General features: G+C 41.0%; 1 protein-coding gene across 1 annotated transcript in view; it reads right to left on the bottom strand.

Moving 5' to 3' along the window:
- The window catches only part of tsg101a (tumor susceptibility 101a), a 51,866-nt gene that overhangs the window by 34,399 nt on the left and 2,485 nt on the right, over positions 1-14,982 (bottom strand). The window contains exons 3-5 of the mRNA XM_043706096.2: positions 5,696-5,761; positions 4,905-5,068; positions 3,356-3,482 (exon numbers count right to left, since the gene is read on the bottom strand). Of these exons, the coding sequence (XP_043562031.1) occupies positions 3,356-3,482; positions 4,905-5,068; positions 5,696-5,761 (357 nt within the window). The remainder of the gene's footprint in view (positions 1-3,355; positions 3,483-4,904; positions 5,069-5,695; positions 5,762-14,982) is intronic.

The raw sequence follows: 14,982 nt of genomic DNA, 5'->3' as shown, positions 1-14,982 counted from the left end.
TGAAGCAAATGAAGATGGTTGTGCCTAAGACATCACCCTGAGGAACTTCTGCAGAGATGTTCTGGAGCTGAGATGACTGACCTTGAACAACCCCACAACAATCATCTTATTTGCCAGATATAACTCCAAACAATGGAGAATTTGCACCGTAATACCGATTGATTCGAGTTTTTCCAAGACTCCTTGATGCTACATTCAGTTGAATGCAGCCTTGTTGCCAAGGGTTGTAACCTCATCTCTGGAATTCAGCTCTTTTGCCCATGCTTGAAGCAAGGCTGTGGTGAGGTCAGGAGCTGAGTAGCCCTGGTGGAACCCAAAATGGGCAGTGAGCAAGTTATTGCTGACCATGTGCTGCTTGATAACACCGCAGATGACACCTTCCATCACTTTACTGATGATCGGGAATAGACTGATGAGGTGGTAATTGACTGGGTTGGATTTGCCCTGCATTTTATGTACAGGACACATTTGGGCAATTTTCTACATTGTTGAGTAGATGCCAGTGCTGTAACCATATAGGAAGAGGTTGGCTGAGGAGTGGCAAGTCTAGAGCATAAGCCTTCAGTACTACTGCCAGAATGCTGCTACTGCTCATGGCTTTTTAACATTATCCAATGCCTCTAACCATTTCTTGATATCATGTGGAATGAACTGAATTTACTGAAGACTGGAATGTGATGCTGGGGACCCTTGGAGGAGACTGATTATCCTCTGGGCAATTCTGGCTGAAGATTGTCATAAATGCATCAGTCTTATCTCTTGCACTGATACATTGGGCCCTTCCATCATTGAGATTGGGGATATTTGTGGAGCTACCTTATCAATGGGCTGTTTAACTGCCCACTACTGTTCAGTGTGGCAGGAGTGCAGAGTTTAGATCTGATTATTCATTGATGGGCTCGCTTAGCTCTATCACTGCCGTTACCAAGACACTATTTTTAGGTATACCTGCTGCTGCTCCTGGCATGCCCATTGAACCAAGGTTGGATCTTAATTCTAACCAAAGTTGGATCTTAATTCTAACCAAAGTATTAACTGCAAATGGCTTCCCTTCCCACTTCTGCACCATTAATGTTTGTGTCCTCCAAAGAAATATTCTTGGCTCCCTTGTAAATCTCATTTGTATGTTGCCTCTCAGCAACATTATTTGGAAACAGTTTTCACATACAGATTGGTGTCTTCAGCATTGTTCTCCCTCTCTGGATTCCTACACTGTTAAATTATCAAACTGGATCAGTAGAAATTTGCTCTAATTAAATATTGGGAAGATGTCCTTGAATCTAGTTACAAACTCTATTCCATAACCATCTCACCCCTCTCCCTTGCAACTTTGTCACAGACTACCTCAAGACGAGTTTCCAATCACATAAGACCATAAGTCATAGGAGTAGAAATTAGGCCATTCAGCCCATTGAATGGCAGAACAGACTCGAATATGGCTGATAGATTTTTCAACCCCATTTTCCCACTTTCTCCCTGTAATTTTTGATCCACTTGGCAATCAAGACCTTATCCATCTCTGTTTTAAATATACTCAATGAACTGGCCTCTCAGACTTCTGTGGCAATGAATTCCACAGATTCACCATACTCCGGGGAAAGAAGTTTCTCCTTATCTCTGTTCTAAAAGGTCTTTCCTTTACTCTAAGGTTTGTCTCTCTTGCCAATGGAAACATCTTCCCAATATCCACTTTGTCCAGGCTGTTCAGTATTCTGACAGTTTCAATCCCCCCCCCCACCATTTTCACTTTGCACGTAGTCACCTAAAGGTGTAGGTTTTTCTAAAACACACCACCATTTCCTTTCCTTACCATCCTGCTCGACAAAGCTCCCACTCTCAGATCTTCTCACTAGCTTCCACTCACCACCCCTCACCTGAACCCTCACTCACATCAAGTAAAGATCCAGAGCAAGAATTGGTGAGTAGGACACTCGATGAGTAGGGAGGGTCTAAAAGTGAAGCAGACAGTCAGAAGACAAGTGAGTTGTGACTGATAGCGAGTTAAGAAGGTAGGGGGAGGAAGTGGAGAGTCAGAGTTGTGGGAATTGTTGATTTAAATACAGAAAGCAACAGACAGGTAAAAGGTGAAAGTTAGTAGGAGTTAATAAGAGCATTTGGGCCAGTCTGTTCAAGGCAAAGGGTGGAGAGAGTTAAAAGTCAGAAACGTAACACATCTGCTTTTCACATTTCTTATGGGAAACTGATTTTCATTTGGAATATTTTCATTTAGCATGCTATTTTTAAGAACACACAAGGGGATAGCTGTATTGTAATGCATTCCCATCCAGATTCCATATTGTACTCTCCTCAAATTTGAGATCATTCAAAACTCTGCTGCCTATCTCTTTACTTGCACCAAATCCTATACAGTCATTACCCCTCTGGTCACCGACCTACCCTGACTTCTGGTTAAACACTGTCTTAACTTAAAATTTTCACTCTTGTTTTCAGATCCCTCCTTGATCTTGTGCCTTTCTGATGTTTGTACTATCCTTCAGTCACACATCCCTCCAAGACCTCTGCACTGCTTTAATTCTCACCTCTTGAGAGTCCCCGATTTTAATTGTGCTGCGATTAGTGGCATAATGCCTAGCATCCTAGTTCAGATATTTTCTCTCTAAATTTCTTTCTCTTTTAATTTAAGAGATTCTTTCAAGCCCACCTCTTGAGGTTTTACTCATCTGTCTTAATATCTGCTTCCTGTAAAGTGCCTCGGGGGAATATCTTATTAGCTTATAGGCACTTTTCAGGTTCTTGTTCTTGTTGATGTAGCACGGAGTCATTATTGCAAGAGAGAGAACAATCAATCAAGGTTTCTCCTGTCCATAGATTCCACTGACTATGTTGCAAGTGGCATATTGAAGTCAGCTAAAGATGAATTAGATTTAGTTACAAATATCCCTGTGAAAGTCCCTGCTGTCAAATAGTCTAATATTTACTGTCTAGGCAATACAACAAGATTTTGACAGGGTTTTGAAAGATAACTGTAGAATAACAACCGATTATTTTTTGTGGGGGGGGGGGGGAAGAGGAAGCGAGGACTGCAGATGCTGGAGATCAGAGCTGAAAAATGTGTTGCTGGAAAAGCGCAGGTCAGGCAGCATCGAAGGTTTTTGAGGTCAGCAGATGCTGCAGATCAGTTTTTTGAGGACTGCAGATGCTGGAGATCATTCCTGAAGAAGGGCTTATGCCCAAAACGTCGATTCTCCTGCTCCTTGGATGCTACCTGACCTGCTGTGCTTTTCCAGCAACACATTTTTCAGCTATCAAGAGACAGTCTTAAGTACTCATGGCTTCAACTGAATAAAAGTTAAGGTCCCTGGTTTAATCACATTTTACTCAGTAAACAACTTACTGGTCGGAGGTCCTGTGGCTTGGTATTGTGAATACTGTGGAGTTGCAGCTGGTCTCGAAAAGACTGGAGGCTCCTCTCCAAACATGACTATCATCACCTGAATCAGCCCATACAGGTCAGAATGTGGCTAGAGGAAGGAAGAAAATGCACTGAAATAGTTTCATTAAGTTTCCATTTAAACATTTCACATTTCCACAATGGTACACAGTGTGAGCTATATTTCCATATCATTTGATTTATTATTGTCACGTACCTAGTTAGAGTGAAAAGGTTTGCTTCGCATGCAGTACAGGCAGATCATACCATATAAAATGCAACAAAGAGTAATTGAACAGAGCAAAGAATACAACGTTCCAGCTGCAGAGAAGAGCTCAACACCAAATTTAAAATTTGAGAGGTCCATTCAGAAGTCTAATAACAGTGGGAAATAAACTGTTCTTGAAACTGTCAGTAAGAGTGTTTCAGTTTTTACATCTTCTGCCTGGTGGAAGAAGTTGGAAGAGATTATAATTATGTTGGATGCCTTTCAGAGGCAGTGAGAAGTGTAGATGGAGTCATGGAAGGAAGGTTGGCCAATTTGCCTGATGGATTGAGCTGTGTTCACAACTCTCTCGTAAAAGGAACAGAGAATTGCACCCTGGATTTAGGTCAATTGTGACAGTTGAAAGGAATGCTAATAATAAGAACTGCTCATCAAGTGTAGAACATACCATAAAAGCAATGAAATTCAATTAGCAATTCAAAGGAGTTGAAAATAATCATGTTCAATGTCTTATATTGGTTTTAACCAATGAATAAATGCTTAAATATATAGTCACTACAGGGAGAAAAAGTTACCTGGCATTATTCTGGGACTGGGCACCACAATATTCAAGGTATCATATTGTAGCATGGAGATCAGAACCATATATTGAAACAAAAAGCATCATTTTCATAAGTGATACAGACATAGCTTCCACACTTGCTCTTAAACAAGTCATAAGATTGCCAATAAAAATGCTAATTGGTTCCTCAAATGAGAATCAGGCAAAATTTCTGAGATCTTTTCTCCTTGATCCTCAGAATCCTGTGTTCTCAGCTGAAATGCAGCTCTGATTTCAGTCATATCACCAGGCCAGGTTCCTCTATTTCCAGATGTGAGAGCCAGCTACTTCTGCTTTGTAAACCATCGTAATCTCAGAGACTGACAATCTGATCTTTGGAGCCTGAGCATTTTAGAGGGCCTTCATATACTATGGATGCATTGAAATACAGCTGCACTATGGCAGAGCTGATACAGTATAGAGGTATGATTTAGTGAGTCATAAACAGGTCAGGTGGCACCTGCTTTCTCACTCTCTGGAAACATTGCCTTGGCTGTATTCAGCAGGCCATCCTGGTCTTGCTACTATCCAACATACTCACTCCATCCCAAAGCACATGACCTATCAGTATCTGCATATGAGCATTGACTGCCAATGCAATCTCTTCCCAACTTTACAGGTGCCAGTATTTGCATGGAACAAGGAAGAACATACCAGTGTCTTCTTTAAAACAGCACAATACTTACATGTTTCCACTCATGCAGGTAGGGGAGATAGATCTTCCCATTAGCATCAACATGTTTTCCTGTTTTAATCATCATGGTGCTTGTGGGTTTTACAAAGCAGATAGGAGGGTTGTAAGGATAACTGTCCAATAACCAGAGGCACACAGGAATGTTATACATATTGCCTGCAAAGACATGAAAGAAAAGATTGAAACAAAAGCAGAGTTATAAAATCACTTAAACAAATTTGTGGGGAAAGGGAATCAATCATTCCAAATACTCCCACATTTTGTAATGAAAACCAATTAAATTAAAATCAAATCAAATTTCTTACCAATTTCAAGAACTGGCATGCTGCTGGGTCAGAACGGTGACAATAAGCCCATGGTCAGTGAAGACAGAGACCCTGAGCTTATTTATCTCCTTCGTTCACCTCCAACCCTCACCTCTAGGATGCATGCAGCTTTCCCCTTCAGTAATAAAGTTAGAGCCCATGAGTTTATTGGTGTTATCAAATTATATTTTGAAAGGAACTTTAATTTGTTAGACATGCTGCAGTTACCCAATCTCTCAGTCTTTTGATTGCTTTCTTTTCCCCAGACATTCCGAAACCCTCCCTTAAGAACACCTCTAACATAAAGCTTGCCCCTTTCATTACACATGCATCACTCACATATGCCCATCCACTTATCACCCCCAGAAGACCTTTTGCACTGCCAATCCTCTTCCAGAAGGACTCATATGATGCAAAATCCAACAAACTACTCTTTACACCCAATTTGACACTTGTTTTGTAGTCATTCAGTTCTTACCTCTGTAGCTGACCGGGATAGTCCCAGTGAGACTCATCAGCTCTTGAGATGAACCATTGTTAAACACTGAAATCAGACAGGGAAAACCAATCAGCAATTTAGGCACATTGAAAAAGATCAATGGAAAACTACGAATGATTCTGAAAGGGTTAAACTTCACCAACACCTTGTAGGTTAAATACGTCACCTAGTGTAGCATCTTAGAATATCATAGGATGTAATGAAAACTCAACAAATAGTTCAACACTCGGAGTAATGTAGAATTGTAGTTGGGTAAGGAGGTAGTGGTTATTTCAGAGCATTGAATAAATTCTTACTCTGTTAACACATCATGTAAGCACTGGGAGCTGCACTGCTATCCCTCTGGTCCAACAGTCACTAAAGCTCAATGCATGGATGCACTAATGTCAAAAGGTAATTTTGGAAGAGGAAGAAGATATCCTCAAGTAGCATAATTCCATTTCTCAGTCATAGCCTGCCACTTAAAGCATCTCTTATAAGCCCAGATGGAAGCCAAGCACAGGCAGTGGAAGGTGAAAACATCAGCATTCAGAGCTCTGTGCCTCTTCCAACAGCACCTGCAGCAGACTGCACAGATTGAGCACTAGACTATTTAGCCACCTCAAGACCCACAATTCCAGAGCAGAATAAAGTCTGCTTTGGTCTTATCAATCTTTTGACCCTCAGCAATTGACTCTTATTCTTTAAGTGGAGAAGTACAGCGGCACGGTGGCACAGTGGTTAGCACTGCTACCTCACAGCGCCGGAGACCCGGGTTCACTTCCCGCCTCAGGCGACTGACTGTGTGGAGTTTGCACGTTCTCCCCGTGTCTGCGTGGGTTTCCTCCGGGTGCTCCGGTTTCCTCCCACAGTCCAAAGATGTGCAGGGTCAGGTGAATTGGCCATGCTAAATTGCCCGTAGTGTTAGGTAAGGGGTAAATGTAGGGGTATGGTTGGGTTTCGCTTCGGCGGGTCGGTGTGGACTTGTTGGGCCGAAGGGCCTGTTTCTACACTTTAATGTAATCTAATCTAATAATCAAGTATCTAGTTACTTGGCGAGTGACTAGTATTTATTATATTTCTAAGGTTCAATATATCATAATAACTGGTGGCAAGGGTAAGAAAATACTACTAGTTTTGGTCAGAGTCAGGAACAGAAGTGAGACTGCTAATGAGGCAGTAAGGGGACCCAGAAGTCAACAGCCTCAGCATTTGCAACAGTCCAGCAGGTTTGAGGTTCTTTCAGCTTGTCGAAATGAGGTGAGAGCTGCAGGATTTGTCAGTTAACTAACCATTGCACCTTGAAAAAGGAAATCGTTCAATAGAGGAGGACAGGCTGATCTGGTGGCAGTACGGAATAATGCCAGAGTGATTGACATTGTTCTTTTCAGCAAAGAGTAAGTGTCTAGTTGGCTATTCTGCCGAGACTCAGAACATCTGCTAGGGTTGAAGAGAACCTGCAATGGGAGGGTGAGGATCTAATCATTGTTATCCATTTAGTTAGCCAACAACATATGGAGGTCAAAGGAGGAGGTTCTGCACAGTCAGTTTAAGCAGCTCAGCACTTAATGCAGAACATCAAAACATCTGCATTATAAGCTGAGCCACGTGCACCCGGCACAGAAAAATCAGACGAGAGAGATGAATGCATGGCTCAGACTGGTGGGGGGTGGGTAGTACGGCTCTGGTCCTTCCGCCATTGAACAAGTCTGGGGAAAGTGGGATCTTAGTATTAGGATGATCTCCACCTGAAATGTGCGCTCATGTTTTTGTGGACCACATAGCTAGTGAAATAGGGAGGATTTTACATCAAATAGTGAGGAAAAGGGATTAAATTCAACAAGATTTGTAAATAAAGAGTAAAGTCAAGGCCAAAAAGAAAGGTATTTGTGCAGAAAATGATAAATGTATTGCGTCAGGAAGTGATAGCGGACAAATCCAAGAACCACCAACACAAGATTAGAAATTACAACAAGAGTAAAATAACAAATTAAAGGCTCTGTATCTGAATGTATGCAGCATTCCAAAAAAAAAGATGAACTGAGTGCGCAAACAGAAATAATTAAGTACAATCTGGTAGCAATTATAGAGATATGGCTGAAGAGGAACATAAATTGGGACCTGAACTTTGAAGGACACTTAGGAAAGGTGGGAAACTAGCAAATGCTGGAGAAGTGGCTCTGCTAATTAATGATGATATTAGCAACAAAAAGAGGCGGAAGTGACAAATTCAGGAAATCAAATACTAAAGCAGTTTGGATAGAAATGATAAAGAGCCTGTACTCCAACAGCTTTCTTAATAAGAACCACACAGTAGGTGGAAGGAAGAAATAAGAGCTTTTCAGAAAGGCACAATTATATGGAAGATCTTAATCTACATGCAGACTGGAAAAGTCAGACGGACAAAAAGTAGTCTAAACATGCTCATTAAATGTTTTGCAGATAGATTGTCAGAACAACAGGGTATGGAGCTGACCAGAAAGCAGGCTGTCCTAGACCTGGTATTAGTCAGAGATGTAACAGACCCTTCGGTCCAACTCGTCCATGTTGACCAACTATCTTAAATTAACATAGTCTCATTTGTCAGCACTTATACAGACATTGAGATATGCAACACGGAAACAGACCCTTCGGTCCAACCCGTCCATGCCGACCAGATATCCCAACCCAATCTAGTCCCACCTGCCAGCACTGGGCCCATATCCCTCCAAACCCTTTGTATTCATATACCCATCCAGATGCCTTTTACATGTTGCAATTGTACCAGCCTCCACCACATCCTCTGGCAGCTCATTTCATACATGCACCACCCTCTGAGTGAAATTGTTGCTTCTTAGGTCTCATATCTTTTCCCTCTCACCCTAAACCTATGCCCTCTAGTTCTGGACTCTCCCACCCCAGGGAAAAGACTGTCTATTTATCCTATCCATGCCCCTCATGACTTTATAAACCTCCGACGCTCCAGGGAAAACAGCCCCAGCCTATTCAACCTCTCCCTCTAGCTCCAATCCTCCAACCCTGGCAACATCCTTAAAATTCTTTTCTGAAACCTTTCAAGTTTCACAACATCTTTCCAATAGGAATTGCACACAATATTCCAACAGTGGCCTAATTAATGTCCTGTACAGCCGCAACATGACCTCCCAATTCCGGTACTCAATACTCTGACCAATAAAGGAACGCATACCAAACGCCTTCTTCACTATCCTATCTACCTGCGACTCCACTTTCAAGGAGCTATGAACCTGCACGCCAAGGTCTCTTTGTTGTTACGACCTTACCATTAAGTGTTTAAGTCTTGCTCAGATTTGCTTTCCCAAAATACAACACCTCACATTGATCTAAATTAAACTCCATCTGCTACTTCTCAGCCCATTGACCCATCTGATCAAGATCCTGTTGTAATCTGAGGTAACCTTCTTCGCTGTCCACCACATCTCCAATTTTGGTATCATCTGCAAACTTACTAACTATACCTCCTATGTTCACATCCAAATCATTTGTATAAATGACGAAAAGCAGTGGACCTTGTACAGATCGTTGTGGCACTCAATTGGTCACAAGCTTCCAGTCTGAAAAGCAACCCTCTACAGCCACCCTCTGTCTTATACCTTTAAGCCAGTTCTGTATCCAAATGGATAGTTCTCCCTGTATTCCATGAGATCTAACCTTGCTAACCAGTCTCCCATGGGGAACCTTGTCAAACACATTACTTAAGTCCATATGGATCACGTCTACTGCTCTGCCCTCAGCAGTCCTCTTTGTTACTTCTTCAAAAAACTCAATCAAGTTGTGAGACATGATTTCCCACGTATGAAGCCATGCTGACTATCCCCAATCAGTCCTTGCCTTTCCAAATACATGTACATCTGTCTCTCAGGATTCCCTCCAACAACTTGCCCACCACTGACATCAGGCTCACTGGTCTATAGTTCCCTGGCTTGTACTTCCCACTTTTCTTAAACAGTGGCACCACGTTAGCCAACCTCCACTCTTCCAGCACCTCACTTGTGACTATCAATGATACAAATATCTCAGCAAGAGGCCCAGCAATCACTTCCCTAGCTTCCCACAGAATTCTAGGGTACACTTGATGAGGTCCTGGGGATTTATCTACTTTTATGTGTTTCACGACATCCAGCACTTCCTCCTCTGTAATATGGACATTTTTCAAGATGTCACCATCTATTTCCCTACATTCTATATCTCCCATATCCTTTTCCACAGTAAATACTGATGCAAAATACTTGTTTAGTATCTCCCCCATCTCCTACAGCTCCACACAAAGGCCGCCTTGCTGATCTTTGAGGGGTGCAATTCTCTCCCTAATTACCCTTTTGGCCTTAATGTATTTGTAAAACCCCTTTTTATTCTCCTTAATTCTATTTGCCAAAAGGTATCTCATGCACCCTTTTTTCCCCTCCTGATTTCCCTCTTATGTATACTCCTACCGCCTTTATGACAGACTAAGGATTCACTTAATCTGTCCTGTCTATACCTGACATATGCTTCCTTCTTTTTCTTAACCAAACCATCAATTTCTTTAGTCATCCAACATTCCCTATACCTACCTGCCTTTCCTTTCACCCTAACAGGAATATACTATCACTGGACTCTCGTTATCTAATTTCTGAAGGCTTCCCATTTTCCAACCTTCCCTTTACCTGCAAACATCTGCTCTCAATCAGCTTTTGAGAGTTCTTGCTTAATATCATCAAAATTAGCCTTTCTCCAATTTAGAACTTCAACTTTTAGATCTGGCATATCCTTTTCTATTACTATTTTAAAACTAATAGAATAATGGTCGCCAGCCCCAAAGTGAGACCTCAGTCATCTGCCCTGCCTTATTTCCTAAGAGTAGTTCCCTAGCTTCCCACAGAGTTCCAGGGTACACCTGAACAAGTCCTGCCGAATTATCCATTTTTATGCATTTTAAGACATACAGTACCATCTCCTCTGCAATATGGAGATTTTTCAAGAAGTCACCATCTATTTCCCCACATTCATATCTTCCATGTCTTTCTCCACAGTAAACAGATGATTGCAATCAATAGGATTTACTATTAATCTCATCATGATGGTACCTCTAGGTAGAAGGCACCATAACAAGACAGAATTTTACACAATAGGGAATGGGTCTGAGACGATGGTTAAAAATTTAACAAAGAGGAATTATACAGGACATGAAAACACAGCTGACTAAATTGATTTGACAAATTGGATTGAAGGATAAGTTATTAAAAGTACTGGGCAGACATTTAATGGGATATTTCAGAATACCTAAATGAGATACATTTCAACAAGTAAGAAAAATTCCAACAAACAGACTCACTGTTTGTGGTTAACTATGGCTATTAAAGGCAGCATCAAACCACAGGGAAAAAAAACACATAATTGGGCAAAGATAGATGACATGTCAGAAGATAAGGAAAAATATTAGTATGAGTGAAAGCTAACCAGAAATGTTAAGCTAATTAGAGTTTCTCCGAATATTTAACAAACGAAAGTTAACACAGTGATTACTGGCCCTATAAAAAATGAGACTGAAGAATTAATAATCAAAAATAAGGAAATGACATATGAACTGAAAAGCTATTTTGCCTTCGTCTTCACTACGACCGATATTCCCCTCCAAACCATTAGCATAAATGACGAAAAGCAGTGGAACCAGCACCGACTCTTGCGGCACAACGCTCCTTACAGGTCTCCAGTCTGAAAAGCAACCCCCCACCACCACCCTCTGTCTTCTACCTTTGAGCCAGTTCTGTATCCAAATGGCGAGTTCTCCCTGTATTCCACATGAGGATACAGAAACAGCAACAAATGAAGTAGTACTGACTAAATTTTCAGAGCCGTAGGCTGTCTAGGTCCTGATGGACATTATCCTAGACTCTTTAAACAATTGGCTCGTGAGATAGTGATGCACTAGTTTTAATTTTCAAAATTTAAATAAAACTAAAATTTCCAAATGTCTATTCGGGGACAATCCTATTGGACTGGAGGTTAGCAAATCCAACACATATGCTCAAAAAGATGACAGACCAATATAGGGAAAATGTTAGAAACAATTATTAAAGAAATTATACAGGGCACTGGTTAGACTGTAACTGTAATGTACAGAGTTTCTGGTCACCTTATTTAAGGAAGCATGTAAACACATTGGAGGCAGTTTGGAGAATATTTAGACTAATATTTGGATTGAGGGAGTTGACTTATGAGAAAAGACAAGCTAGGTTTGCATCTGAAGTTTAGAAAAGCAGAGATGATCAGTGAAACATATAACATGCTGAGGGGTTTTGAGAGGATGCAAAAATCTAAAACAGGGAATCACTGTTTAAAAATTAACCATTACCTATTTCAAGTGGAGATTAAGTGAATATTTTCTCCAAAACCCATAAATCTTTTAAACACTTTTCCTAAAAAGATTGGATGAAGTAGAGTCCTTGAATATTTTTAAAGCAGACTGGGAGAGATTCTCATCAAGCAAGGGGTTAAAAGTTTATCGGGGTAAATCAGGGAATGCGGATTTGAGGTTACTAGCAAATCAGCCATGATTTTACTAAGTGATGCAGCAAGTTGATGGGCTGAATGGCCTACTTCTGCCCTCATTCACGTTTGCATGCAGAATTTCGTTAGATTGATGCCCAGGAACACCAGTTTTGCTTTTGGTCCCCGTTACTCTGACCAGCAAAGGAAGCTACACTGGAAGCAGAACAATTTTCAAAAACATTGGATAATGCAATGACAGACACACAATGTACATATGATCAGTCACCTTGGTCAGCTGCTACACCAAAACATTTTAGCACTAGCTTGGGAGGATCTTTCAATAATTGGCACCTCTATGGACTGGTAAATAATGCTTGTTTATGGAATATGGGTATCACTGGCAAGGCCAGTATTTATTGCCCATCCTTAATTATCTTTTACTCAATGGTTTGCTGGGCCTTTCAGAGGACAGTTAAGAATCAGACCACTGTTGTTTATGGTCCTTACTGGGTAAAGATGGCAAATTACTCACCATTGAGACATCTGTGAAGCAGATAGAGTTTTACAACCAATTAGTAGTTTTACAGTCACCAATTCTGATACCAGCTTTCTATTCTTGATGTATTTATCAATACACCCTCGTTGCCATGGTGCAATTTGAATCCATCTCTGGACCAGTATTTCAGGCCTCCGGGTTTCTAACTCAGTAAGATAAGCACTGAAGTATATCCCCGAAATATAAGCAGTAGCACTGACACTAAACAGAATACTGACAGAGAGCAAACATGCACATGGGGCGAATATCAACGCAACATTAACAATATATCCCAGCGCATCACTAACACAATTGGTGAATTGTATAAAACCAGGCCATTCGAGCCGGCTGTTATCTAATATGTGGATGTATTGTTCTGAAATTTGAATAGGTCCAACTAGGAAAAGTGTTTCTTCCCTCTGAGCACTGATTTACTTTTTAAAAAGACCTATTGGCTGAAATTTTCCAAGCATCCATGGCACCAAGAGACCTCACACAAAGCAGACTGTTTATCAGAAAGTTACCCTTTAGCCAATGAAATGGTATGGGAGAGATTACTCTATTCGGTTATTTGACAAAGTAACAAAGAAGATTGATGCAGCTAGTGTTGGTCCTGTTTTATATATATATATAAACATTCAAAAGGTGCTTTACAAAGTACCACATAATAGACTTGGCAGTTTTAACAGAAGCCTTTGGATTAAATGGACAATGGTTCCAGAAACACTCAAGGACAGAAAGCAGATAGTAGTAACTGTGATGATACAATGACTGTAAGGTATATTTTGTTCTTTTTCTTAAACGAAGACAGGTTGAGACAGAGCAACCAAGCAGTCTGTTCCAAGCTAATAAAGTAAACAGCTTATGAGGCCTTGGAGTTTTTTATAAAAGAACAAAAATGTTGGAATAGAAGCAGTATGAATGTGTGCAGTAGGGTTCCCACAGGATCAGAGATTTTGTTTAGATTTCAGTAGTTATTGGGGCTTGAAGTCGGGTGTGGAAATGTTACATCTCTCTTGACGAAAGCAGAAAGCTGGAGCTCTTTCTGCTGCCAGAATCACATGGGAGATGGAAATGTGTTGCTGGAAAAGCGCAGCAGGTCAGGCAGCATCTAGGGAACAGGAGAATCGACGTTTCGGGCATTAGCCCATCTCTGATCTCCAGCATCTGCAGACCTCACTTTCTCCTCAAAGAATCACATGGGAGACAATCTATTTTATTGAATGTGTCTACGCCAAGGGTGTGTTCATAGAATGTTACTAGATTGTAACAGCTGCTGTTTAGTAGTTAAATAAACTATTATCCTGTTAAGTTTTTCAAGAGAGTTAGATCAATTCTTCTCTTTTGTTTATGAACTGGGTTTAAGAACAAGTGTGTTTTGCGACCAATTGAATTACAAATCACATCCTATTTGCACAAACAGTCCTCTCAGCACTTAACAAGTACCCAATTCCCCAAATTTCACGTTCTCAAACTTGTATTTAAATCATCTTCTCTATAACTGCATTGCATACTGCAAAAGCTATACACGTTCCAAATCCCACATCACCTTCGGCAGTCTTCATTCCTGACCCTGCTCTATTGCATATTCACCTAAGCTCACCCTATTATTGGTAGCTGTCAATTCAGCTATCTAGGCCCCACAATAAGAATTCCTTCTTTAAATCACTCCCTAAGTATATCTAATCAAGACTGTAGTTACCTCTCATAAGCTCTCTTGACATTTTTATCAATTACAGCTCTGCCTAGCATATTGGAGTGCCTTGGGACATTTTTCAATGCAAGGTCTGCATAAGGATTGGTAGCTCGGTTGGCAGTTGCTGTAGTTGTGAGTTAATTCATCAAACTGGGAATTGTAGACGTTTCAAGATGTCTAGATAACATCTTCAGTGCTATGGAGCCTCCTGTGAAGTGTTGCTCAACTGTGTCTTCTCGAATTTATTCAGTTCTGTTCCTGCTGGTTCCAGTTGTTCATTGTAGTGGTCGGCATATTGGGTCGAGGTCTATGCGCTTGTTGATGGAGTCCGTGGATGAGTGCCATGCTTCTAGAAATTCTCTGGCTGTCCTGTTTAGCTTGTCCTATGATTGTTGTGTTGATCCAGTAGAATTTGTGATCTTTGTCATCTGTGTGTATGGCTACTATGGACAGCTGGTCGCAATATTTCGTGGCTAGTTGGTGTTCATGGATGCGGATTGCTAGTTGTCTGGCTGTTTGTCCTACAGAGTGTTTTGAATAGTCTTTGCATGGCATCGTGTAAATTAC

Source organism: Chiloscyllium plagiosum, unplaced genomic scaffold (genome assembly GCF_037043375.1).
Source record: "Chiloscyllium plagiosum isolate Xiang-an unplaced genomic scaffold, Cpla_swu_hap1 HiC_scaffold_18, whole genome shotgun sequence".
Lineage (NCBI taxonomy): Eukaryota > Metazoa > Chordata > Chondrichthyes > Orectolobiformes > Hemiscylliidae > Chiloscyllium > Chiloscyllium plagiosum.
The sequence above is the reverse complement of the archived record's forward strand: the minus strand, read 5'-3'. Positions and strand labels throughout refer to the sequence as shown.